The sequence below is a fragment of the Mandrillus leucophaeus genome, unplaced genomic scaffold, assembly GCF_000951045.1.
Source record: "Mandrillus leucophaeus isolate KB7577 unplaced genomic scaffold, Mleu.le_1.0 Scaffold149, whole genome shotgun sequence".
Classification (NCBI taxonomy): Eukaryota; Metazoa; Chordata; class Mammalia; order Primates; family Cercopithecidae; genus Mandrillus; species Mandrillus leucophaeus.
Window position 1 is genome coordinate 3,206,769 of NW_012101465.1, and position 24,307 is coordinate 3,231,075.

At 40.9% G+C, this 24,307-nt stretch overlaps 1 protein-coding gene and 1 long non-coding RNA gene across 7 annotated transcripts in view; one reads left to right on the forward strand and one right to left on the reverse strand.

Moving 5' to 3' along the window:
• Positions 1-24,307, reverse strand: part of THRB (thyroid hormone receptor, beta) — a 366,193-nt gene that overhangs the window by 19,890 nt on the left and 321,996 nt on the right. For all 6 annotated transcript variants that reach the window (XM_011974799.1, XM_011974798.1, XM_011974801.1 and 3 more), the window contains 3 exons: positions 15,316-15,416; positions 9,612-9,759; positions 6,426-6,631 (listed from right to left, as the gene is read on the reverse strand). In XM_011974799.1, coding sequence (XP_011830189.1) covers positions 6,426-6,631; positions 9,612-9,759; positions 15,316-15,416 — 455 coding nt within the window. The remainder of the gene's footprint in view (positions 1-6,425; positions 6,632-9,611; positions 9,760-15,315; positions 15,417-24,307) is intronic.
• LOC105535638 overlaps positions 14,245-24,307 on the forward strand; it is a 40,625-nt gene continuing 30,562 nt past the window's right edge. Inside the window, exon 1 of the long non-coding RNA XR_001005473.1 lies at positions 14,245-14,321. This is a non-coding gene — a long non-coding RNA (uncharacterized LOC105535638). The remainder of the gene's footprint in view (positions 14,322-24,307) is intronic.

Here is a 24,307-nt window from a genome sequence, read left to right on the forward strand (position 1 = left end):
TCATATGGTATTTAGGCATTTATTACTATCACTTTTTATTATAGTTGTATAAATCTATCACACCAAAGATATGAACTTAAGGGGATAGAGAATAAATCTTACTTGTCTTTGCCTACTGTGTACAAGGCATTAGGCCAAGTTGTGGAGGATAGAATGCTTATTGGTTGAGTGAGTGAATGAATGTATACTTATACCAGTATTTATTGAGCAGGTACTATGGGCCAGGCCTAGTTTTAGATGCTGAGGTTACAGCAATGAACAGTGTATCCTCAAGGAACTTGTATTGTGATGAGGGGAGATAGACAATAAATAAGAAACATGTATTCATGGAAGAATTTGTGATAAGTCTGGAGGTAACATGATAATATATGGGGAGGCAGGAGAAAGGAAGGTCAGCCAAGGCACCTCTGAGAAGCAATGTGTGGACTTTGACTTGAGGAATGTCAAGAAGGTAGCCTTCCTTAGGGCCAGAGGAAGAACACTTAAGGCAGAGAGGAAAGCCAGTGCAAAGTCCCAAAGCCAGAAAGGAGGCCCATGTGGTTAGAGCCCAGTGATGGCATGAAATGAGGAAGCGGAGGTAGGCAGGGGGACCCGTGATGCTAGGCATTGTAGAACATAGAAAGGAGATGGGCTTATTCTAAATGCAATGGGGCATCTACTGAAGGGCTGTAAACAGGGCATAGACATGACACAATGGTTACTGCATGGAGAAGATATGTGAGGAGCCAAAGGAAAAAACAGACAGGCAACAGCTGTGGTTTGCGCAGGCTGAAGTGCACTATGGGGATGGCAGTAGAGATGGAGAGGCCTAGAGAATTCCAGTTGTATATTGGCAGCTGAAAACAGGGGCCAAAAGTGGACTGGCCGTGGGGTAAGGAATCCAGAATGACTTCTTGGGGTAGTGGTGGTGGAGGGTGTAAAAGGAGAGATTCGGGTGTGTGTTCAGGGGTGACCTCAGCCCTTGCTCAGTATGGGTGAGGCTGGTATTATACAAATCATGACCAACTGGCTTTCTGCTTTGACTATTTCATTGGTATTGTTCAAGGTGAGTAGGAAATGCTGCCAGCTGACCTCTTTGCTGAGTCCTTGGCTCTGAGCCAGGGACTTCTTGGCTTGAAAAGGTAACTCTCTGGCACATGCAGAATGGACTGGGGCCAGATGGGACTCTCACTTCTGCACTTGTTCATAGGGTGTCTTCTTGTGCCTTTGCCAGGCTAGGCAGGAAGACCTGGGCAGATAATAATTCAAGGTCCTTGGGCCATGGGATATGACTACAGCCTCACCCTTTTCCTGGGATGAGCAGGAATAAGATGGTGGCAGTGCGGAGTGTGGTGGTGGTAAGGATGGTGCATGTAGTAACTACTTATGTAGTTGCTAACAATATGCCAGGCAGTGTTAAGCCACTTGTATCTATTGCTTTATGCCATTCAGCAAGGGCATAAGGCATCTGAGCCTTAGAGAGGTGAAATAACTTGCCCAAAGTCAAACTTAAAAAAGCAACAGAGGCAAGTATGGAACCTGGGCTGTCTGGTTCTAATCCCCATTCATGTAACTACTAGATTATCTTGCCTTCTTCTGATGTTATTCTAATAACTTGGAGTGATAGATGCCTTCCTGACATGATTGCGCGTGTCCTATGAGCTATACACACAGACCACATACGGTCTCATCACTCACCCTATCTGACCCTTCTGCTTATGCCCCTTGTCTGAAGCTACCCCCGTTGAGTGTGTGAAATCAGACAGTATCTCTGCCAGGGAAAAAGTAGGAAAGGTCTCCTCTGATCCTAAAGGTCACATTTTATACTGGGGTAGACATTCACCCAAAGCTACAACTTCGCATGAAAATTAAGGGAGCAGAATAATGATACGATGTCAGCAGACAATAACAAATGATGTCAGTAGACAAGATTATTGCTGTCAGGGGCTGCTACTGGAGGTCTAGAAGCGAGCTACCCTTGGTGGAGCGACCTGCTTTCCCTTGTTTGGCATCAGATGCTGCTTGTTCTCTTCTCAGCCCGCTTCTGCTTTTCATCCTCACTGTCATCACACATGAATTGTTGGTGGTGAAATTAGGCATTTCTGTAGCCTCAGAGATTTGAGTAGATTGGAGAAAACTAGAAAATTATATGATTTAAATGCTTTTGGGAGAAGCTTTAAAGACTGGCTTTAGATTTATTATGAAAATCTTAATGGCTTTTGCAAAAGTTCCTCATTTGCCAAAGACCCTAATTTTCTCAGACCCAAATATAGATTTAAAATCCAGATCATATCACTGTCTCTGTTTCTTTTTCTTTTTTCTTTTTTTTTTTTTTTGAGACAGGGTTTTACTCTGTTGTCCAGTCTGGAGTGGAGATTTTTGGCCTAATCATAGCTCACTGTAGCCTTGACCTCCTGGAGTGATCCATCTACCTCAGCCTCCTGAGTAGTGGGGAACCACAGGTGAGCATCACCAAGTCTGGCTAAATTTGTTTACTTTTTGTAGAGATGGGGTCTTGCTATGTTTCCCAGGCTGGTCTCACACTCCTGGGCTCAAGCAATCCACCCACCTTGGCCTCCCAAAATGCTGGGATTGCAGGCATGAGCCACTGCGCCCAGCCCTGTCTCTATTTCTGACTTGAGTGCTGGTCTTAGAGTGAAAATGAGTCCTGGTCTTAGACAAAAAACTACGTCAGTAGTTCCTCTGAGGGAAGAAGGTACGTACCCATTCCAGATAAATGAATACTTTCAGCTTTAATGACGACATGTAATCCCATATGACATATTTTTATACTATCGTTAACATGATAGGCCTCCTCAAATTTTTTTGGAACAAAATGGGACATCAACACATAAAAAATAAATAACATGTGGCAGTGTTGCAAGCACAGGAAAAGGGGTATTAGCATACAGAAGAGGCAAATCCTAATGTGCGAAAGCCTGTTTGCCACACGATACCTTCCAGTACATGAATACCATTTAGCAAAGCTGCCTTTAGGTAAAGATTCTTAATGTCTTTGCAGGACTCATTCACTACTCAAAAGAGTGAAGTTTTCGTCCTGAGCATAAATACTCAGTTGGAGTCACTTTTCTGCAAGGGGTATGTGTAAATATGTAAACTGGCTAAGACACAGGGCTTAACTGTACTATCTCCAAGGATGAGTGACTGGAACTGTATGTTCAGTTCAGCAAATATTTATTGAGTTCTGTTCTGGTTATTTATTGCTGTATAACAAACTACCCCCAAACTTTGTGGTTTAAAACAACAATTTTAAATTTTCTTTCAGAGTTCTGGGGATTGATGGGCACAGCTAGGGGGCCCTCATACGGCTGCCGTCAAATGGCAGTGGAGGCTGGTGTCATGTGAAGGCTTCTTTACTCACATTTCTGGTTCCTGGGTTGCTTGGGAGTCTCTCCTTCCGTGTGGCCTTTTCACATGGCTAGCTTGGGATTCCTCACTGCCTGCTGGTCTCAGAGTAGTTGGACATTTATTATTTTTTTATCATTCTTCTTCTTATTTTTAAATATATAGCCAACTGCTATGAGAGACCAGGTGGTTTCCCTCCCCCAGGATACCCAAGTGGAAGCTGCAAGGCTTCTTATCACCCAACCTTAGAAGTAACGTAAGTATCACTTCTGCCGAAATGCGCTGTTTAAAGGCATCACATAGCAGCCTAGATTCAAGGGGAGAGGGGAACAGACTCTACCTCTCTCGGGGACAGAATGGGCTGTGTATACAGGGGGAAGAAAGAATTTGATGGCAGCCATCTTGGAGAAAAGCTACCACAAGTTTCCATCACACACAGCGTAGATACTCAAGTGTGGAGGCTGAATGGAGCACTCTCCTCCTGTGAGCAGATGCAGGGGTTATCCCAGGCACAGAGCGGGATAGGGTGACAGGAATGAAGTTCGTTGTAGAGACAGACAGGACAGTGGAGGAGTTCTGATCTCTCCCAATAACCCTCTAGAGAAAAATGGCTTGGAGAAGCAGTTATTTACATTTGCATCAAGAGGGACAATTTCTTGAGCAGATGAAAGATCTGCAAAAGATACATTTCATGTCAGCCCTCCAAGGAGAAGAAAACTCTCTTGCGTGTGGGTAATCTCATGGTTCCGACAGAAACCTAATGGCAAATCATTCTGTGCCATAGATTCTTTCCATAGATGGTCAGGCTGGTGAACTGTTAGGGGCCTTTAAGTGAACAGTGCAGACCTCAAGACTGGTTCTAATAACTAGATATTGTGCTGTCTTTGCTGAAGATACCACACAGCATGAAGATATTTGATTATATTTTGCTTTATAGAGGTGGTTTCTCTGCTTCCAGACATAGCACGTCACCTCCCCAGAGATGCTTCTTCTGACCACCATGTTCAGAGAAATTAAGTCTCTCCCCACTTCCAGTTCACAAACTCTTTGTCCCATCACACTGTTTATTGCCCTCATTGCACTTACCACTACCTGCATTTATTTTGTTTACCTCTTATTGTCTGTCTTCCACTAGAGGAATGTGGCTGACCTGTTTAGTTCCTGGCACACAGTATCCACTCAATAAACATTTCTTAAATAAAAGAACAAACCTTTAAAGTCTGGAAAGAAACACCTTATGACTACTTAAACAAGTTTAGTTGGACTAGTGTCCATTCTCTGTGGGGAGTAAAGACAATAAAAGTATAAAATTCCCAGGAGAAGTCCAGGATGAACTTCAAATCTTCTACCTTACTTGGAATTCAGCTTGGTCACTACTTGAAATCAGGAGACAGTGCCAGGCCTGGAAGTGGTTTCTACAATGTCCATTTATGGGTGACACATTTGGGGAAAGGATAGATTTAAGTTTGCAATGAGGTAGGACTCTGTCTTGCTATGCCCCAAGTGTATTGTGTTAGAATTGGTCTATCAATCCAGAATTAGTGCTTTTGAACTTTCTGGTAGATATATCAGGGTGGGGGTGACGATGCAAGATCAAGGCACTGAGAAGCTGCTCCTCCAAAACGCTGGCATCTTTCAGAGGTTTTTTGGGTTTGTTCAGGTGCCAAGAGTGAATAGGGTAGTGGGTAGAGGCATAGATCCTGGAGTTGGCTGCATCCATCACCACTATTCACTAGTTGTGGGAGCTCAGGCAAGCTTCCTCAACTTCTCTGCCTTAGTTCTCTCTTCTGTAAAATGGAGATATTAACCACATCTACCTACAGGATTGGCATAGGAAGTTAATGAATGTAAAGCACTTAGAATAGTACCTGGCATATGGTAAAGGCCATCTAGGTATTTGCTAACATTGCTGTTAATGAAAGCCATCAACAAAGTGCTGGCACTGTTGTTTCATTACCATGAAAATAATTGTGTCAGTACAGGTAAATTATGCATAAGCTTTTTCTTTCCAAAACTTCCTTTAAGGTTGTTGTTATGTTGTTTTAAGAAAAAGATCCACTATCGCATTGTAATGTTAATGTTGAAGTACAAGGATAATTATACCACTGTATCTTCTTGTTCAGATGGGGAAGTACTCTAACGTGCCCCAGGGATACATATGAAACCACAGAATTATCTGTTGTCAGGCAGGTACTTAAAAAGGGTTTTACATCATAAGCTAAGAGCAAAGTCAGTCTCAGATGGTCCAGCACTAGTGAGGCAGGTACTCTTTCTAATGAGGTGGGTGGAGAGCCTGGACTTGGAACCAGAAGACCGAGTTGGCTTTGGTGCCTGGCTTTTAGCAGTGTGATCTTGGGCAAGCAGCTTAAGGCCTTGGGCTTGGTTTGCACGTCTGTAAAATCGGGATAGTAATTCCAGCTTACTTCAAAGCACTGTGAAGTCCAAATGAGAAATGAATGGGAAGAACTTTCACAACAGGTAATTTTTATAAGAATATTAAACACCAATATTGCAAGGGTCTGGAAGGTCTTTTATCTCTACACACTCATGCCCACCAACCCCTATCCCTACTCCCTCATTCCCATTGCCCTTCTTGACTCAAGCTCATTTAATTTAAGCTAAAAAATTTTGACTTCTGTTGACATAAAAATATACTAGCGGTCTAGAGGCTATTCTAAAGGGAATATCTGGGATTGAGTTTAGGGACTAAATATGCATATACTGGGTATCTGAGGAAAGAAATGGGTGTACAAAGTAAAAGATGGCAGACAAAACATTTTACTAATTAGTTGGTCCAGGAGTGGTCTTTCTAACAGTAAAAGCAAACTGATATAATGTGGCCTAAGAAACTGTTTTAGAATTCAGCAAATCACGGACTAGATGGTAGGACTGACCTTTATACTCATACAGACCTAGACTCAAATCCTAGCTTTGCAAGTTACTCAACCTCTCAGAGCTACAGTTTTCCTATCAGTAAAATGAGGCAATAACACCAGTATCCCAAGGTGATGAGGACCGAACAAATTGAGGTAGAAAACGCTGGCGTATAACTGAAACTGATCTGCGCAAGGAAGCCTTACCAGGAATTTCCGTTTTTGCTTCCAGTGGCTGCCTTGGGCGTTGGTCGCCACGTGGGCTTCGGTGACAGTTTTGATGAGCTCCCATTCCTCGTCTGTGGGCTCTGGCTTGTGCCCGATGGATTTCTGCAGCTCTTCCCGCCGTCTCTTCTCCCGGTTCTCCTCTATCAGCTTCCTCTTGGCCAGCCTCTTGCTGTCATCCAGCACCACTGGGAGCGGGAGAAAGATGAGACAAGGCACACAGATGGTCCCAAGACACACAGCAAGCTGCACTTCCTGGAGCCTCAGGGGTGGGACCACTGATGCACAGATGGCTCAGTGGGTCCTTCGGGGTGGGTCACATTGGGACATTTTCTCTCCTCACTAGCAAACTGCCATTGACTAGTCTTGTCCAACATGGTCTCTGGAGCCAAACTCCCCATGACCGGCCAGCTTTTCAAAACAAAGTCCCCAGAGAACCTAGACACTACGCACTCCAACTCCACAGAAGGTGCTTCTAAAACAGAGTGAAGCAGAGAGAGGTAAAATCCATACTACCCACAAGATCACAGAGAAATCTCTCTAGCCAGTCATCTGAATTCACTGTCTGGGTTTCTGTCCTCCCTGCTTCCCCTAAAATGGTTCTTAGTAAGGAGAACTTCAGGTTAAAGAAAAGTTATGGGAAGAAAAAAGGAACGTTATGGAGCAGTAAGTGGGAGGCTCACGATCCCCCCCCCCTTTTTTTTTTTAGAGGAAAAGGGACCCTAACTCTTCATGGCTCCCTTAAGGGCTAATTGGAATGTGGCTGGGCCTCACCTCGGCCTCAGGGCACTCACTGTGCATTATTCTCTATCTGGTCCACCCTCAAAGGTGGCTAAAGAGCCCAGGCTTTGGAATCTAGAAAGACTTGGATTTGAATTCTGATATGATCACATTCTAGCTGTGTGACCTCTGGCAAGTTCCTAAGGTTCTCTGAGCTTTCGTTTCTTCCTATACAAAATGGGCTCAATAATGCCCACTTCACAGAGTATTCAATGTGATAATGCATTATAAGTGCTCAGTAAATGCAGTCCTGATTTCTATCATTTGGGTGAAAGGAAAATCAGAAGGGCAAGTAACAAGAAACCTATATTTCTGTGGTTAATTTCCAAAAACAAAACCGTTTCACTAGATTTGGTAACTATCAATGGAATGGAAAGACTCAGGTTTTACATTGCAGAGTCACAGTATTTTAGAACTGGAAGGGAGCTTAGAGGTCATCTAGTCCTACTCTCTCTTTTCAAAGAAAGAAGAAGAAATTGATCCAGAGAGGTCGTGACTTGCCTAAAGTCACAGAGCAAGTTAATGGCAGAGCCAAGGCAAGACCCAGGACTCCTGACTCCAGTTCTACGACATCACTGTCCTAGGGCCATTTCTTGATGAAGGTGTGACCTGGTAGGAAAAGAAAAAAAGCAAACATAGCAAGAGAAGGAGAACCAAGGTGCCTAGCTAGTCCACCATTTAAATATTCTAATTTAAAGAGAATATTAAATTACAGGTCATTTAGATTTGATTGGATTGTCAAAGTCATGTGAGAGCTTACAAATGAGGACAATATGAATGAGCCCTGTTAAGTCATTTTGGTTCAGTTACTAAAGGGAAAGGAGGAATGGTAATAATACCCTCAGTCCCTTCCCAAATGCTTCAGTGTGCCAGGACTGTTGCATTTGATGAACATTATCTAATTTAATCTTGAAAACAGCTCTACAAGGTAGGCAATGGTTTCACAGAAGGAAAATCTCGGCTTAATTCCAAAGGTCACACAGCTAGTAAGTGACAGATCTGGGACTCGAACAGAAGTTTTTCTGATTAGAAAGCCTGAGCTCTTAGAATCCCTCGCAGGCAAGTAAGGGGCACTCAAAATTTATTTCCATACAGTCTAGATTAACCCTGAGTTTTTAAACCTCATAGACACTCATATCTTAAACTTCTCAATAAAGCACTGAAGTGGATATTCAATAATAAGTTTGTCATAGTAGCATATCTAAGTATTTGGCTCTAAGTCAATCATATTCACATATCCTTATCAGGCATATTGTTGGCAAGGGCTAAAGGCCTTTAAGAGATAAAGATAAAGAACATACTCAGCCAGAGGTGGGGATTAACCCAGGATTTCCAGCCTAACACCCTAACATAACCCTCTTCCTTTTTAAAGATTCTCCATTCCTTCTTCTTTAATGGGCAAACCAGAACATTTCACAGATTTTTTTTTTTCTCAGTGAAAGAGCTCTATTTCTCACATAAATGTGAGCCATGATTATTTCTTTCATCAGGAAAAATCCTCACTGTATTTTCTTTTTTCTCTCTTAATTTTTTATCTTTCTTTTTATTTTTAGTTTTTAACCAATAGTTGGAATCTCTCACTGATGTGCAAAAAATTTATGCCGGTAGAAATCATTAATACTGACGCCTGGCAAAAGGGAAGCCACACATTCTGAATGACATGATTCTTATTTTTATGATTAGATTAATTAAAGTGACTGGTGTAAATCCCTCGCCCAGTGTGGGGAGAAGAGACCCCAAGGGCTAATCTCGCCACCATATGCTGTAGCACTTTGAAAACTGGGTAGGACGACTTCAGCTCGGAATGTCTTTATTGCTAAAAATATAACAAACAACCAACTGCAGGATGACTCATGCAATAGCACTCAACTTTGCATTCTTCAGAAATTTCTGAACACGATGTTTTCTGCCAGCGCCCCATCTCCAAAAATGTCCATTAAATAAACTCCTTGTCTCTGCTCCTGAAAAAATATTAGGACTAGTCCCTGAGGCTCTACCCCACGTGAACACTGTGTATAGAATGATACCTTATCAAGGTAAATGGACCAGACCTCCCATTTGTAATCTCTGTCTCAAACAGAGTGTTGCCAACAGCTAGGCCTGCAAATGCGATAGGGATAATCTAACAGCATTTTCTCTTCCATCATCCATACTTTGAGAGTTAGGAGGTGATATGACAGGGTAGGACGGAACCCACCCAGCAATGGCTCCCATCTCCCTTTCAGGGCAAGCCTGGTTGTGGGGAGTGAAGGGTATATGCGAAAGTAAGGTATTCCCTTCTCTGTCCCCATGGGTTCCTGCTTTCTTTTCTGCCCAGTCGATCCCCTTGAACCAAACTCTTTCCTAATCAACGTTCCTTGAATATGAAGCAAATGAAGATCTACTTACAATCTGTTGCCATGCCAACATAGATGCATTTCTTAAAGCGACATTCCTGGCACTGATTTCGCGTGACTTTGTCTATGACACATTTTCCTTCATATTTACAGGAATAGGATGGATGGAGATTTTTCTGAATGGTTCTTCTAAAGAAACCCTATTTGAAAAACAAAGACCCAAGACAACAGTTTCATATTTTCTAGAAATCAATGATTCTGGAATTTCGTGTCCATATAACTATGAGATGAATTGTTTCGGACCTTAACCTGTTTCTGGGCCTCTAGCTCCACATATTCAAATATAAGACAGTTGGCCCAGAAAGATCTAGTGAGTTCTAAATCTGAGCTGATGATGCCATAGGACTACAGAGTCAACACCTTTTTTTGGTATTTATTCAAGGAAAAGAGGCTAGTAGGAACATCTAGTGCTTGTTTTTATTTTTTCTAAATATTGAATGTATAAGTAAATTATATTGTTCTGTCTCATAGAGTGACATAATTGTGTTGCTAAAGGAAGCTATGAGGAGTTTTGCTACTTTATACTGGGTAATAAGAAAGCTCAAGACCAAGAAGAAAGTGAAAAAATGAAAAGAGATGGATACTTGCAATACTTTGTTAATTAAAAATCTAATAATAGTAATTAAACAGTTGTACTAGCTGGCTTCACGGATTTAGTTTAATACTTGTTTTTGACTCTTGAGACAGCCACGATCAGCTCACTTGGCCTTTCAAACAATAGGACTCAGGGAGTAGAACATTCCAGGTTTTCTACCAAGTTTTTCCCCATAGCTTATTGCATTGAGGTTTTCCTTTTATAACACTCTTTCTTTGGTATCTGTAGATACACACCTACAGGTTCAATGATTCTTCCTTTCTTAAGGCATGAGAGAGCACCTCTGTAGCATCTGGGGACACTAGGTGTGGGTGACTTAGGTAATATGCTCAAGAATGTGCAATACTAGAATTTTTCTGGACATGATCCTCAGGTTGAGGCAACTGTCATCTGTATTGTAGGAATTAATAACAGTAGTGAGCATTTACTTTGAGGGCACATTGCAAAGTGCTGTAGAAACATGTGATATCCTTCTATCTTCCCTACAACCATGTAAGGGAGGTGCTCTAAATATTTCCATGGTAGGGATTAAAAAAGTAAACCTCAGACAGGTTAAGCCATTTGACCAAATCACATGGTAAGTACATGCAGGAACTTGGGTGGGATGGAAACCATCCAGCAATGGTCCCCACCTTCCTTGCAACCCAGGAGTGGCGCTCCACATCTTAATTGCTTAACTGCTTCTATTATGTATAATGAAGTAAATTTTACTGTATTACTTAAATGTTTTAGATGAACAGATTATAAATAGTCCTGTCCCACCCACTTAAAAAGTTCATTTTATCTGTTGGTAGAATAACAAGGCAAAATGAGTTTTTTAAAATGTAAAAAAATTTAAAAAAAATGTTTTTTTGAGACAGAGTCTCACTCTGTCACCCAGGCTGGAGTGCAGTGGTGCGATCTTGGCTTATTACAACCTCCACCTCCAGGGTGCAAGTGGTTCTCATATGTTAGTATCCAGAGTAGCCGGGATTATAGGCATGAGCCACCACGCCTGGCTAATTTTTGTATTTTTAGTAGAGATGGGGTTTTGCCATGTTGGCCACGCTGGTCTTAAACTCCTGGCCTTAAGTGTTCTGTCCTCCTTGGCCTCCCAAAGTGCTGGGATTACAGGCATGAGCCACCATGCCCAGCTAATTTTTATATTTTTAGTAGAGATGCATTTTTGCCATATTGGCCAGGCTGGTCTCGAACACCCAGTCTCAAATGATCTGCTCGCCTCCGCCTCCCTCCCAAAGTGCTGGGATTACAGGCATGAGCCACTGCGCCTGGTGGCAAAACAAGTTTTGATGGATGTTTTCTGCTAAGGCCTAAAGGGGGCCTCTAACTTTGTTAGATAAATGGTGGGAAATACCAGTTGACCTAGATTCAACCCACATTTTTATTATCCTGGTTAATGTTCTTCGGCTTTGATTATATACATATACCCTATTGCATATTCCTCCCTCAGGCACAAAAGCTCTTTCTTATTATGAAAATGTCCAAGGTAGGATGTTATATTGGGCAAAGCAGAATAAAATGGGGAAACATCAGGAATAACTGAAATGAACAGACTTGATTTTGGGGCATATATGCAAATCCCTTATCATTTCCATTGTTCAAGTTCTAACAGAAAACTGTCATATTATATTTGGGTTTTGTGTTCATAAGCACTTGAGTCCATTAATCTGAGTGATGTTGATACACTGTTATGAGATTCACTCAGTCACACACAGGGCAGCTGTTGGAGATGTTAGCAATGTTTTCCTGGGTGTGCAGGGTGGGCAAATCTTGCCAAAGCGTGAATGTCAGAGCATGCCATGAGAGTGAAAAACAAGTTTCCCTGCAAACCTCGCTTTTCTTTCTGTTACCCTCTGACCAAGGAGGGCAAAGGAGAACTAAAGAAACCCAGAGATTGCTGGCAAGATGTATGTAACAGACAGGGAGGAGAAGGGTAGGGTAGCACGCCTCCTTCTGGAGGAAACAACAATTTCCTAGAGGTAGAAATACCAAAGTCCAAGACATCCAGTAAGAATGCTGACTGCTTACCAGGATAGGAAGATTGTTAGTCTATCTGAAGTTGGGGAGACCCCTGTCTCCCTCATACTCTGATGCTGACTCATGTTCAGGGGTGGGGTTAGGGCAAGGAGTACATTGACCAGTAAGACCACGCTAAGCAGAGAATGAGGTGTGACACACCAGACCCCAGGGTTTTCCAAAAAGTTACTCTGTTCACTTTTTATTGGAATGAATGAAATAATTTATACTTTGCTTATTTCCACAAAAGAGTTGAGATAGCTAGCTCTGTTATACACTATACCATCTTTTCTTTGGCCTATCTCTGATGACTTTTCTTGGGCACTTCATGGACCAAATCCTTTTAAAGATGTTGGCCTTTCTTTTTTTTTTTTTTTCTTGAAATGTTGGCCTTTCTTAAGCTGTAATTAAAGTACATTTTGACGTATGATAAGGAACCACTTCATTTTAAAAAGTAACAGATAGTAACTCTTGGAAGTGGACTTGAAGACATTTAAACAGTCTACTTATTAAAAAAAAAATCCTTTTAGAGATGAGCTGACAAAAGAGATGCCCTGGGCAATAAATAAGGACATATATTTCATTGATGATTTGTTGGTAAGAAGAGGTCTTGCTTTTACAGATCAGTATCAGACATGTTTCTTTGCATTCTGAGAAGAACTGTATCCATTTTTTAGTACTTTGAGATGATGCACTGATCAATGTGAAAAGGAGATAACTCACTCTTCTAGTTCACTATTCTGGCAGCTGTTAAAAAACTTTGGTTCTTCCTCTAACAATAGTTTGCTGTGGGACAGTATCAACATCCTTTCTACAAAAGATGCGTAAAAACTTGGATATCACAACAGACATGACATTTCCAAAAGATTTCACTCTTCTCAGGGTGAAAATTGGCAAAAAGGATTCTCTCCATACATATTGCAAGTATGGGGTAGAAATATTTTTAAATTACAGGTTTGAATAAACAGTATAGGAAACAATCCTTTCATCTTTCACCACTCTTAAACACCGTGTGTCTCATTTGGAAAACTCATTTGTCTTTTTCCAAGATGCTTTGTCATTACATGATGGCATCTGCACAAGTGCCCTGGGAAGGCTCTTTTCTGATTTTACGATGAAGGCAAACCTAGATACAGGATTCTGACCTGAAACAAAGGCACAGAGCCTGAAATCTAGATTTTGCTACACTATTTCTTCTTTTAAGAAAACCTCAGCTGATCCAGGCTCCAGACATCCTGTGATCTAGGGAGAACAGGCTAGCTGATTTCTTGATCATCCTGAAGACATATGTGAGGCAGGGATATGGGTTAATAGGCTCAATTCTCTCTTTGTTTAAGTCAATCACTAATAATGTATTGTCCTCTGTAAGGCACATTCACTCTTTAGAGTCATTTTGGGGAATTAAGTATTAAATGGAAAGTATTAAATGGAATTCCATATTAAATGGAATTAGGATCTCTCTCCCAGAATTCGAAATTTCCCATTATGCACTGATTTAGAACCTTAGTGCTGCATCTAAGGTAGGGAAAGCCTTATGAATTGGGACTAATTTAGAGAAAAGTCTAGTTTGAATTGTCGAACTTTTGGAATGAGAGTAGGTACCTAAAGTTATGAAGATTTATTACTTTCAAATCAAGCCAATAAAACTACTTTCATGAGACTGTCTGCAAGTCTCTAATTAATAAATAGCCAGGACTTACTGGTAATTAGATTCCTTAAATTCCCTAAGACATTATTTCCATAGATGTAATGGCCACCTTTAGCCCAGTCTTTGTTAAAGGACTACAAATTCCAGATCAAAGGGGTCTGGATAAATGAGAACATGTTAGACCACATTTCAAAAAACAGTCTTGCAACCTTAGAAATTGCCCCTTTCCAATGGATGTATTATCTCAAACTTTTTTGCAGCCTTCTCCTAAATGTTTCCTAATTTCATGTACAAAACATAGGGAATTTGCAAGGAAAATCTTCCATTAGGGAAAAAGAAAACTCCTTAATTTGAGACTGAGCTAACATGTCAATTTGGTGGCTTTACGAGCAAGGGTAGGAACAAAGGGGGGCAGTTGGAGAAGGGGAAGAAGAGGAGAAGAGGTAAGGTGGATGAGAGAGGAGGGAAGGTGAAATGTTTTATACATTTAATACAATTTTTGCTTTAGGGTTTACATCTTCTGATAATTTAGTTTTAAATATAAGAGGTAAAAAAGAGAAGGTATTTAACAAGTAAACAATTTAAAAAGTCCTTCCCTGACTTTAAATACTTCTTTACTTATGAAACATTAGCTGAACAAACACTAAATACAGCATTGGGTCAAGCTTTTCCCTTTATGGTGGATTTCATTTTCAAGGCTAGATCGTTGGACCAAAAGATATTTTCCAGAAACCTTATCTCGATTTTGTTGATGAAGTCTTGTAAGTAGGCCAATTTAGGCTGAGTTTCAGGAAGTGAATGGACTGTTGATCACTGGCATATTCTTGTCAAGTATTTCCTGCAGATAGGACTGTACAGCACAAAATTAGCTGATGGATGACCAGAATCTACTTAGTCACTGCAGGCTGTGCGAAAAGCCAATTTGGATAATTTCAGAACATAACTGAATCTAAGTAGCCTCAAAGATATTCCCTACTGGAACCCTTGAAAATGAGCATATTCATTCAGACTAACAGCAGAAAACAGCCTGTGGTAGAGTAAACTCCGTCTCCTCCAACACTGTTGATAAAACAAGAGGAGAAACAGTCATTTCTCAGGATGACAACATGTTAAAAAGGACCTATGCTTTATAAACCCAAAGTAAGAGTTTTATTAATTTCTTTTTATTTTATGGATTCTCTTCCTGTTTTAAGAACACTTGCAGAAGTAAAGAAACCAGACATCACACTCATTTAGTTATTTATGATTTGGGAAAAAAATTCAGTTCTTGAACATGTCAGAAATGAAGAGCACAACCAGACACCTAGATGATCACAGGCCATGGATGTTAGGATTTGGTTTTAATTTGAACTTAAACTTAATGTTGCATTCTGGAGGAGCACTGGGAGGGGACGGGAGCTGGGCTAAGCTCCATGCTCGTGGACCCAGGGCAATTACCTTGCAGCCTTCACACGTGATACAGCGGTAGTGATACCCAGTGGCTTTGTCACCACACACTACACAGAGCTCGTCCTTGTCTAAGTAACTGGGGATGTACCCTGTGAAGGAAATAAAAGAAGGAATATTAAAAAACAATATATTAACGTCAAAGAGACACTGTAGCTAAGATTGCTAGACTGGAGACAAAATTGACTTGCCAGAAAGAGATGACAACAGTAAAGACTTAGTGAAACCAAACAGTAAGAATTTTATACTCATAGTGTAAACATAGGCCCAGGATTTCAGAATGCCTTAGAAATAACTCACACCTATAATCCCAGCACTTCGGGAGGCCGAGGCAGGCGGATCACCTGGGGTCAGGAGTTCAAGACCAGCTTGGCCAAAGTGGCAAAACCCTGTCTCTACTAAAAATGCACATAATTAGCTGGGCATGGTGGCAGGCACCTGTAATTCCAGCTACTCAGGAGACTGAGGCAAGAGAATCACTTGAACCCAGGAAGTAGAGGTTGCAGTGAGCTGAGATTGCACCATTGCACTCTAGCCTGGGGAGCAAGAGCAAAATTCTGCCTTAAAAAAAGAGAAAAGAAATAGCTGTGATCACTTGCTGTGCAGGTAGGAATAGCAGGAAGGCTGCAGAGCCAGTGACTCAAGCAGAGGGGCCAGGATTTGAGCACTGTGAGTTCTAGATAACACAATCTCTTTAACAAGGCTTATTTCAAAACCTGTTTTCAAAAGATTTGATCCACTTTGGAATCACAGTACCATGCAATACATTCAGGAAACTTTATAGCTGGAAGAGTCCCAGGAGATGACGAAGTCCTTGAAAGGTGAAGAAACAGGCCTGCAGAAGTTTGGCCTTCCTCAGGGTCACACTGGAAATTACCAGCAGGATTAAAACCCAGGTCTCTTAATTTCTAGCCCTCCAGTATAATATGCTGGTCTTTTTCTAAAAATAGAGAGTTAACTTTAAGTAGAATGAATTTTGCCCCCTAAAAAGATTAGGTAAACTTGTGATATTATGATAAGTAATCCAACAACACTGGATAGTGTGAAATAACAGAGGTTTTGTTTATTAAGAAAAAAGGAAAATCTAAACATGATAACTCTCTTTTTTAGTGGACAATGAGCTTATTAGTTTAAATTCCTTGACCCAGGAAGCTAAAAAGCACAAAAGCGGAAGCTTCCTTGTTTCCCTCTTGTCTTTGCTCTTTTCCCCTCCTGTGGAGAGGATGCCGAGACACAAGATGCTGATTCAGGAGGGCAGGTTCATTCTCCCCTGTATCAATGGTTTGCCATCGATAAATTGTGTGATACATAGAATCACACAGTTTAACATAAGACCAGACAATCAAAATGAGGCAGGATTGGTTGGGATGTGAAGAAGCAAGAGGCTGAGAAACAATCCTTTCTCCTGATCACGGCCCTTACGAAGTTTTTTGACTCAGTAAACTCTTCATTCCAATAAAGATTAGCTAGGTTGAAATGACTGATGCCTTACTGTGTATTTTACCATGACATTTCATAGACCTTTTATTAAATTAGGTCAGTTGCCGAAGTCTTGCTTTTCAGAAAAAAAGCCATTAAGGAAACAATGAAATAAATCCTTTTCATAATTTCTTAGAAATTATTTTGCTCAAACTTTACTTTAGAAAAATGTTCCTTCTTGGGAGGCAGATAATTGACTTGAAAGTGAGGTTTAGTAATGTACAGGATTGTATTTTTAAATATCACAGCTTTTCTTAGTTTACTTTTACATCATGCAAACCATGATGCATCTGTTGAGTTCACTGCAAGGGTTTCAAAACTCTCGTCAGTCATTTTTAAAATGGGAATCCTGGGAAGGATCTGGGCAGAGAAAAAAATGGAACTAGAATGCTTTGTGTGTTCATTCAGTCATTTATCTATGAACTGCATTTATTTAGCATCTACATGTGCTTAGCATTGTTCTAGGTGCTGAAAATATAAAAATGAGTAAGACATGGTTTCTTCTTTTGGAAATTCATAAGCTGAGTTCTGTTTCTGTAGCCTTGGTCATTCCTCAGTGAGAAAAAGAGAGGTGAAAATGAAGAGAAGAACATTAAAAGATGCTCAACATCAATGCAGGGAAATGCAAATCAAAACCACAATGAGATACCACTTTATACTCACTAGTACGGTTTTAACAAAAATGACAGTCACAAGTGTTGGTAAGGACGTGTGCTCATGTGCTTTTGTGTGCATATAAAGACCTACTTATAAAACACAAAGTAACTTTTAAACCACAAAGTAACTCAATTAGGAAAACAGGCCCCTTCCTGGTAAAGGCAGATGGACTATACAGACCTATACTGTCAAAAAAGCTACATCTTGACCTCTTATACCTCGAGGTTATATGCAACTAATCCAACAGAATGAAGACTTTCAAGTTCTTGGTATCAAGTACAGAATGCAGAGATAAGGGAAAAAGCACAAGTCATTTCTGTCTAATCTCAGGTATAAGAATCAATTGTAATGTAGTTGAACACTGTTGTACTTGTGGGACATGACTTGGTAGGGGTCAAAACAAAGTGTCCAAGAACATTAACCAGAGTTGGGAAGATGCAGGTAGTTCCCCCTCACCTCATATTTCCCCACCCTGTCTCATGAGACCTGCTGACTTTATCTTTTGGCTTTGGCAGCCGGACACTGAAGATTTATTCCTACTTGTAATTCAAAAATTTATGTAGATGGTGTTTAAGGTTCTTGTGGAATCCAACAATAATTAAATCAGTGACTGGAATGGACTCCTTTCATTTACTGACTGCTAGGCTGAGAGGTGGTGTGCTTTGCTCTCTTATTTCTCCTAGACTATCTTCTTCATGGGTGGAGGTGATTAAATGTCTTTAGTTAAATCATCAAGCCTTCTACAGAAACATCTACTTAAGTTGGTTGCAGTTGCTTACATGATCATACTAGTGCACCCCACACCTTGCTTTCTTTTCTTTAAAATATTAACTTTAAACCATCTTATTTATCTAAAACAGTCACCACAGGCAATGATACATCCATCATTATGCTTAAGTCCATTATTCTTCATTAAATAACTTCCATCAGGAAATAACGTCCCACACATAGTGACTAGGTAGGTGAGGATTCTCTTAAAGTTACTGAACACAATTGACAACGTTACATACGAACCAATTCTCCTAGAGAACTTAACCATCTTTTGCTGTTGTATTTAAGTGTCTCCATCATTTTCCTTTGTCATACTCACCAAATGAGTTACACAATGGTCAATTTGCCAAACCAAGGAAAATTCACATGTATCATTAGTTTTGTTGCCAAAAGTGGACGCTAACGAGGGTCATAATGTCAGTGTTGGGTTCTGCCTAGAAACAAATACCACAGACACAATCCTGGAAGCTACAACTGTTCATCTGAGGAACTGCATCTGCTAGTTGTCCCAGGTGACTGCTAAAGAAGCCTGGTCAATAACCCTTCAGAAAAAAATTAAGCTCCATGACAATATATGATAGTTCAAAAATGATATATGTCCCGCAGCTCTTGTCTGCTCAGATGTATTATTTTTCAGATTAATACATTATGCTGCCACTTTATTAAGCATATTTTTATAAAAGCAAACTCCATCTGTTTGTTCAACAAAGGACTTGAGAGTTTTTCAGTTGACATTTGGCAATATCTGGTTAATTGCTAAGTATTATCTTGCATATCTTGCAGTTAACGCTATTTAAAAAATATTCTCTGAGGGACTTGTCATGTAGAAGGGGAAAGTTTTGTACATTTGCACTACAAAGCATGCAACAGGTAGTAAGCTTAGCTTCTTGGTTGAAAACAGATTCAATACTTTCTTCCCTATGGACAAGATCAGAAGACTGGCTAGTTTAATTCTTTTGAGTGAATTATAACAGAATCTCAGGTCCTAGGAGGAGAAACACTGGTTCCTCTTGTCACCTTAGCAGATACATGGCCCTTAGGGAATAAAATATAAAGCAGATTAATCTTGAAGGTAGATCTAAAATATAAGGTGCTGCGTAGGCCAGCAGATGTAGCAGCAAGGGAGAAGAGCTGAGTTCAGAGATCTTTTCCAAACTGGCAAATCTTACTATCTGTATAAGACCACTTGCCTAGCAGAACCAGTCCTGGCATCTTAAGGGAGGGGCTGTGATTTGTGGTAATGGGAAATACTTTGGGTAGCTCAGAGAAGTGAAGAAGTTCCATGTTGCTGATTCATCTTGTGAAACTATCAACTCAGAGCCAGTAAGGACCCTAAGTATCTTGGGACGGGATAGAGGATGAGACTATATTTTGTCACCCCTCAGGAAGCTAAGTCATTAGCATGCTGAGTCACTCTTCTGATTTTATACTGAACCTCCTCAGTTCATCCTGCAGCTCAGACCTTCTGATTTAAGCTTTTTTTTTTCCCCCACCAGCACCTTCCCTACGTCATTTCTTTGCATACTTAAAAACCTTGAAAGGTTTATCCTTTAGCCTTTCCCCAACATACAAATCCTGATTCCTTTTATCTTTAATTCTTGGCAGTAGGTACCAAGCTGTACATCATGTTAATCTTTAACCCTGTGATAGACACTGTATTAAATTAAACCATCCGTTCATCCATTTGTTTATTTAACGGCATGTATGGGCGTACTGTGTGGAAGACACTTGGTACAAACTTGAAACAGCATTAACTTTGAAGGCCTTCATCCAATGCTGTCTGCAAATTCTCAGCAGAGCTGCCCCAGGGGCTCCCATTTCACACGATATTTCCTCAGAACATGCACTGTTTTCCTGCCCTCCCTACCCCTGCTTGGGATCTTGGAGTCTCTTTCTTTACTCTTTGCCCTCTGGCTGGCTGGGCCATGGTGTTGGGGGACAGCAGACAATGGCTCCCCAGGCTTTGAACTCTGAAGCACTGGTGGGCGGAGGAGGGGTGAGCAGAAGGAGGACCAAGTAGAGGTGTCACTCTAGAAAAGGGGATGAGGATATGATGCCAAAGGACCCTGGATTCTCATTGGAGGCTTTAGTGCAGAAAAAGGGACAACATGACATTTGGATCATTTCTTCTGACTCAAGAATTCCTGAAACTAAAACATATTTTCAAAATTTCAGTCTTTTTTAACTTTTATTTTTTGAGACAGGGACTCACTCTGTCACCCAGACTGGAGTGCAGTGGCATGACCATGGCCCACTGGAGCCTTGAACTCCTGGGCTCAAGCAGTCCTCCCACCTCACCTGCCTGAGTAGCTGGGACTACAGGTGCACGGCCACCACGCCTGGCTAATTTTTAAGTTGTTTTGCAGAGATGGGGTCTTGCTATGTTTCCCAGGCTGGTCTTAAGCTCCTGGGTTCAAATCATCCTCCCATCTTGGCCGCCCAGAGTGTTGGGACTACAGGCGTAAGCCGCAGTGCCCAGCCTATTTTTTAATTTTTAGGGCCAGGTTTGGGTATAGTATAATGTATAAGCAGTACCTAGTGAAATGTTCCTTTCGCCGTCCCTGTACATTCAAATCCTTAATAGCTGACATAACCTTTCAATCTACAATTAGAGGGAAAATATTTGAAGATGCAAATCACTCAAAAAGGAAACAGGTTGATATAATGCGTTTGAGTCAGAATATCAATCAAAAGGGCACACATTCTGGCAGCATACAACATTTGGCTTGCAGAGTGTTTTTTAAAATCTTAGCCAATTTTTAAAACCAGGAGATTTCATAAAACATACAGAATTCTTGCTTCATGTGAAAAATGGGAGGAAATGGCAATACTGAACCCAAATTCTCACAGTGTAATGATCAGCTGAACTGGGAAGGTAGCCCTGCCTCCCAAGAAACAGACGTCCTTTTTAGCTCTCCAGTCAGAACCTCTCCCAATTGTGTGCATCGGTTGCTATTTATTTTTGTTCTTGCATTATGCCTTTTCATAAATAAAGAAATATTTCACAGAATTCGTTATCTTTATCAAAAGTGGAAACACAAAAGTAGTTTGAGAAAAATGAGAACTTTTTTTTTTGAGGCGGGGAGGGGGAGAAGGATGAGTTTCACTCTTGTTGCCCAGGCTGGAGTGCAATGGCGTGATCTCAGCTCACTGCAACCTCCTGGGTTCAAGTGATTCTCCTGCCTCAGCCTCCAGAGTTGCTGAGATTACAGGTGCCTGCCACCACACCCGGCGCCCAGCTATTTTTTGTTATTTTTAGTAGAGACGGGGTTTCATCATGTTGGTCACGCTGGTCTTGAAAGCCTGACCTCCGGCAGTCTACCCGCTTCAGCCTCCCACAGTGCTGGGATTACAGGCGTGAGCCACTGCTCCCAGCTCGAGAACATATTTCTTCATGGAAGTGAGAAATATTCTTATCATATACTGTGTAAGCATTATGTGTCTTTGTTGAAAAATTTAAATTAATACAAAGGAAAATGCCATCTACAGATTAAATAGAAATAACACATCAATATAAATAAGTAAGGGGGTCCAGGAAAACCACATTTCCAATTATATACCTTTCCTTCCTATGATATGAAATGCAGGTACCCTTTAAAGTGCACATATTTAAGCATTTTTTCACGTCAACCAGGGCAGTGATTTACTGTCCCATGCATAGCAAGTGGTCAGTACATAATTGCAAATGCCATTTTGCCAAGGAGTAAAGCAAAAAGGACTCTTAGCCTCCATTCAAAATATACCTTAAAATTGCCATTACATTGAATATAATTAGAATTACAATTAAATGTTATATCATTTTTGGAAGAAAATTATTTCTCCATCAAATTTTACAATGGCCTTTGGCATAGCACAGCAAAATTGGAGCTTAGAATAAAATCTCAGTTAAATGAAAAGCTCAGATTCACAATTTTCATACTTCGGATTTCCCTATGTATATTTCTCTGGTGACCTTTCTAATGACAAAGCCTGAGATGATAGGCAATTAAATTTATATCCCAAGGCACACTATAAATTTGTCAGGCCCAAAATTAATACACTGTGAAGTTCATAAAATCAGCTCCTGATACCAGGGAGTAGATAAAGAAGAGGTAGCAGTTCAGTCCTTGGTCCTTCCGTGGACTTTGGCTTAACAATGCTCAGCTCTGCATGAGGGTGAAGTACCAAGAAAGGCCCTCTATGCTCCCTAATATCAGGCATTTAATCACCCCAAATTATTTTGGTATCAGTATCCACAAGCAGAATATGGCCCCATTTCTAGTTATAAAGTTTGCAAATTCACACGCACGTATCCTCTCCTTGGTAAACCAGGTAAGGCACAGGCACTGATGACAATGATAAATAGCTAATGCATGTGGGACTTAACACCTAGGTTATGGGTTGACAGGTGCAGCAAACCACCATGGTGAATGTTTACTCATGTAATAAACCTGCATGTCCTGCACATGTATCCTGGAACTTAAAATAAAATTTAATCGAATTAAATTAAATTAAATTAAAAGAAAAAATTAAATTAAGCAGCCATTGTAAGACAGCTTTCTCTCTTTCTCTCTCTCTCTCTCTCTCTCTCTCTCGCATACTTGGAGGCATTGGAGTTGTAGAACCCTGGTATTGATGAGATCATTTCCTGTTTTAAAAGAGGGCATGAATTAGAAAGCAGGAAGGCAAAGTCGTTAGAAGAGTGGGGAGGGAGCAGAAAGTCACTAGAGATAGGTGATAGTTGCCTCTGATTTCGCTGTTAGAAGCAATTTATAGCTTTGGGCTCATGCGGAAGCACCCACAGTTATGTCATGCCCTGAATCCTAGAGAAACACAAGTGTCATTTCTTTACCTGAAAATCCATTCAGAATGGGATTCAAGGTTATAGCTCTAAAAATGTGGGCTATCAGCCCTTCAGCCTTATGTTACACAAAAGAGAAGGAGCTGTTGCATTTGTCATCAGAACACCATCACTGTCGTTATGAGCTGTGCTGCTCTCCCTGCAGGTGTATCCTGCAGTCACGTGGATGTGCGCTTTAGGGAGTGCAAAATAAAAGAGGTTGATGCTTTTGTGGTGCTTATGATCTAGATAGATTTGACATAAATAAGCAAACATGATGAGGAGAACCCAAATCCCAACAATGGAAATGAGCTATGACATGTATGTATTATGTTGCATGTATATATAGTTACGTAGGTTCAGGTGTACTCCACTTTGACAGAAGTCAATATGTGAACATTTAAATATGATATTTGGAAATGGAGGAGGGATTTTAATATTATAAAAAATCCTTTATGAAAAATCCTTTACTTCAGATATTCTCCAAGTAGTAAGTTCTTCACCATTAATGCAGTGGTCCTCAAGTGGAGGTGATTTTGCCTCCCAGGGGACATTTGGCAAAGTCTGGAGACATTTTTAGTTGCCACAATTTCTGTGTGTGTGTGTGTGTGTGTGTGTGTGTGTGTATGTGTGTTTGCTACTGGTGTCCAGTGGGAAGAGGGGCCAGGAATGATGCTAAACATTATACAATGCACAGGACAACCATCACAACAAAGAATCATGTGGTCCCAATGTCAATAGTGCCAAGGTTAAGAAACCCTAGTCTAATATACTTTGTATATAATAAACTAGTTTTCAAAGGTGATTTACACAAATGATTCAGAGCTATTGTATAAAACAAAGGATATCTGCTTTTGAAGGCAGGGCTGGTTGGGAGGGGGGGTGATAAGAGCATGTGTTGCTGGGTAATAGAAGAGGCTGGTGGGCTGCGAACTGAGTTGGTGACATAAAGTGATGCAGGCTGACAGTAGCAAGGTGGCCCACCAGGGTGTGGCTGGCAGTGGGTGGCAGCTGGAGGAAAGCATACTGATTCAGGGATGGAGACTGGGGTGACAGAGAGAGGAACCCCTGGGGAGACTGGCCAAAGTTTCTGGAACAGAGGGTGTGGGTAAAAGCACAAAGCCATAATCAAAATTGAACTCTTCAGGGCAGGGAAGAGTTGGTGAAATCTGTGGTAATAGAAAAGGGCCCAAAACCTTGAGAAGGAGCCCTGTGGTGGTGCAGAGTATGGGGAAGAACTGCCCCTGAGTGGCTGGA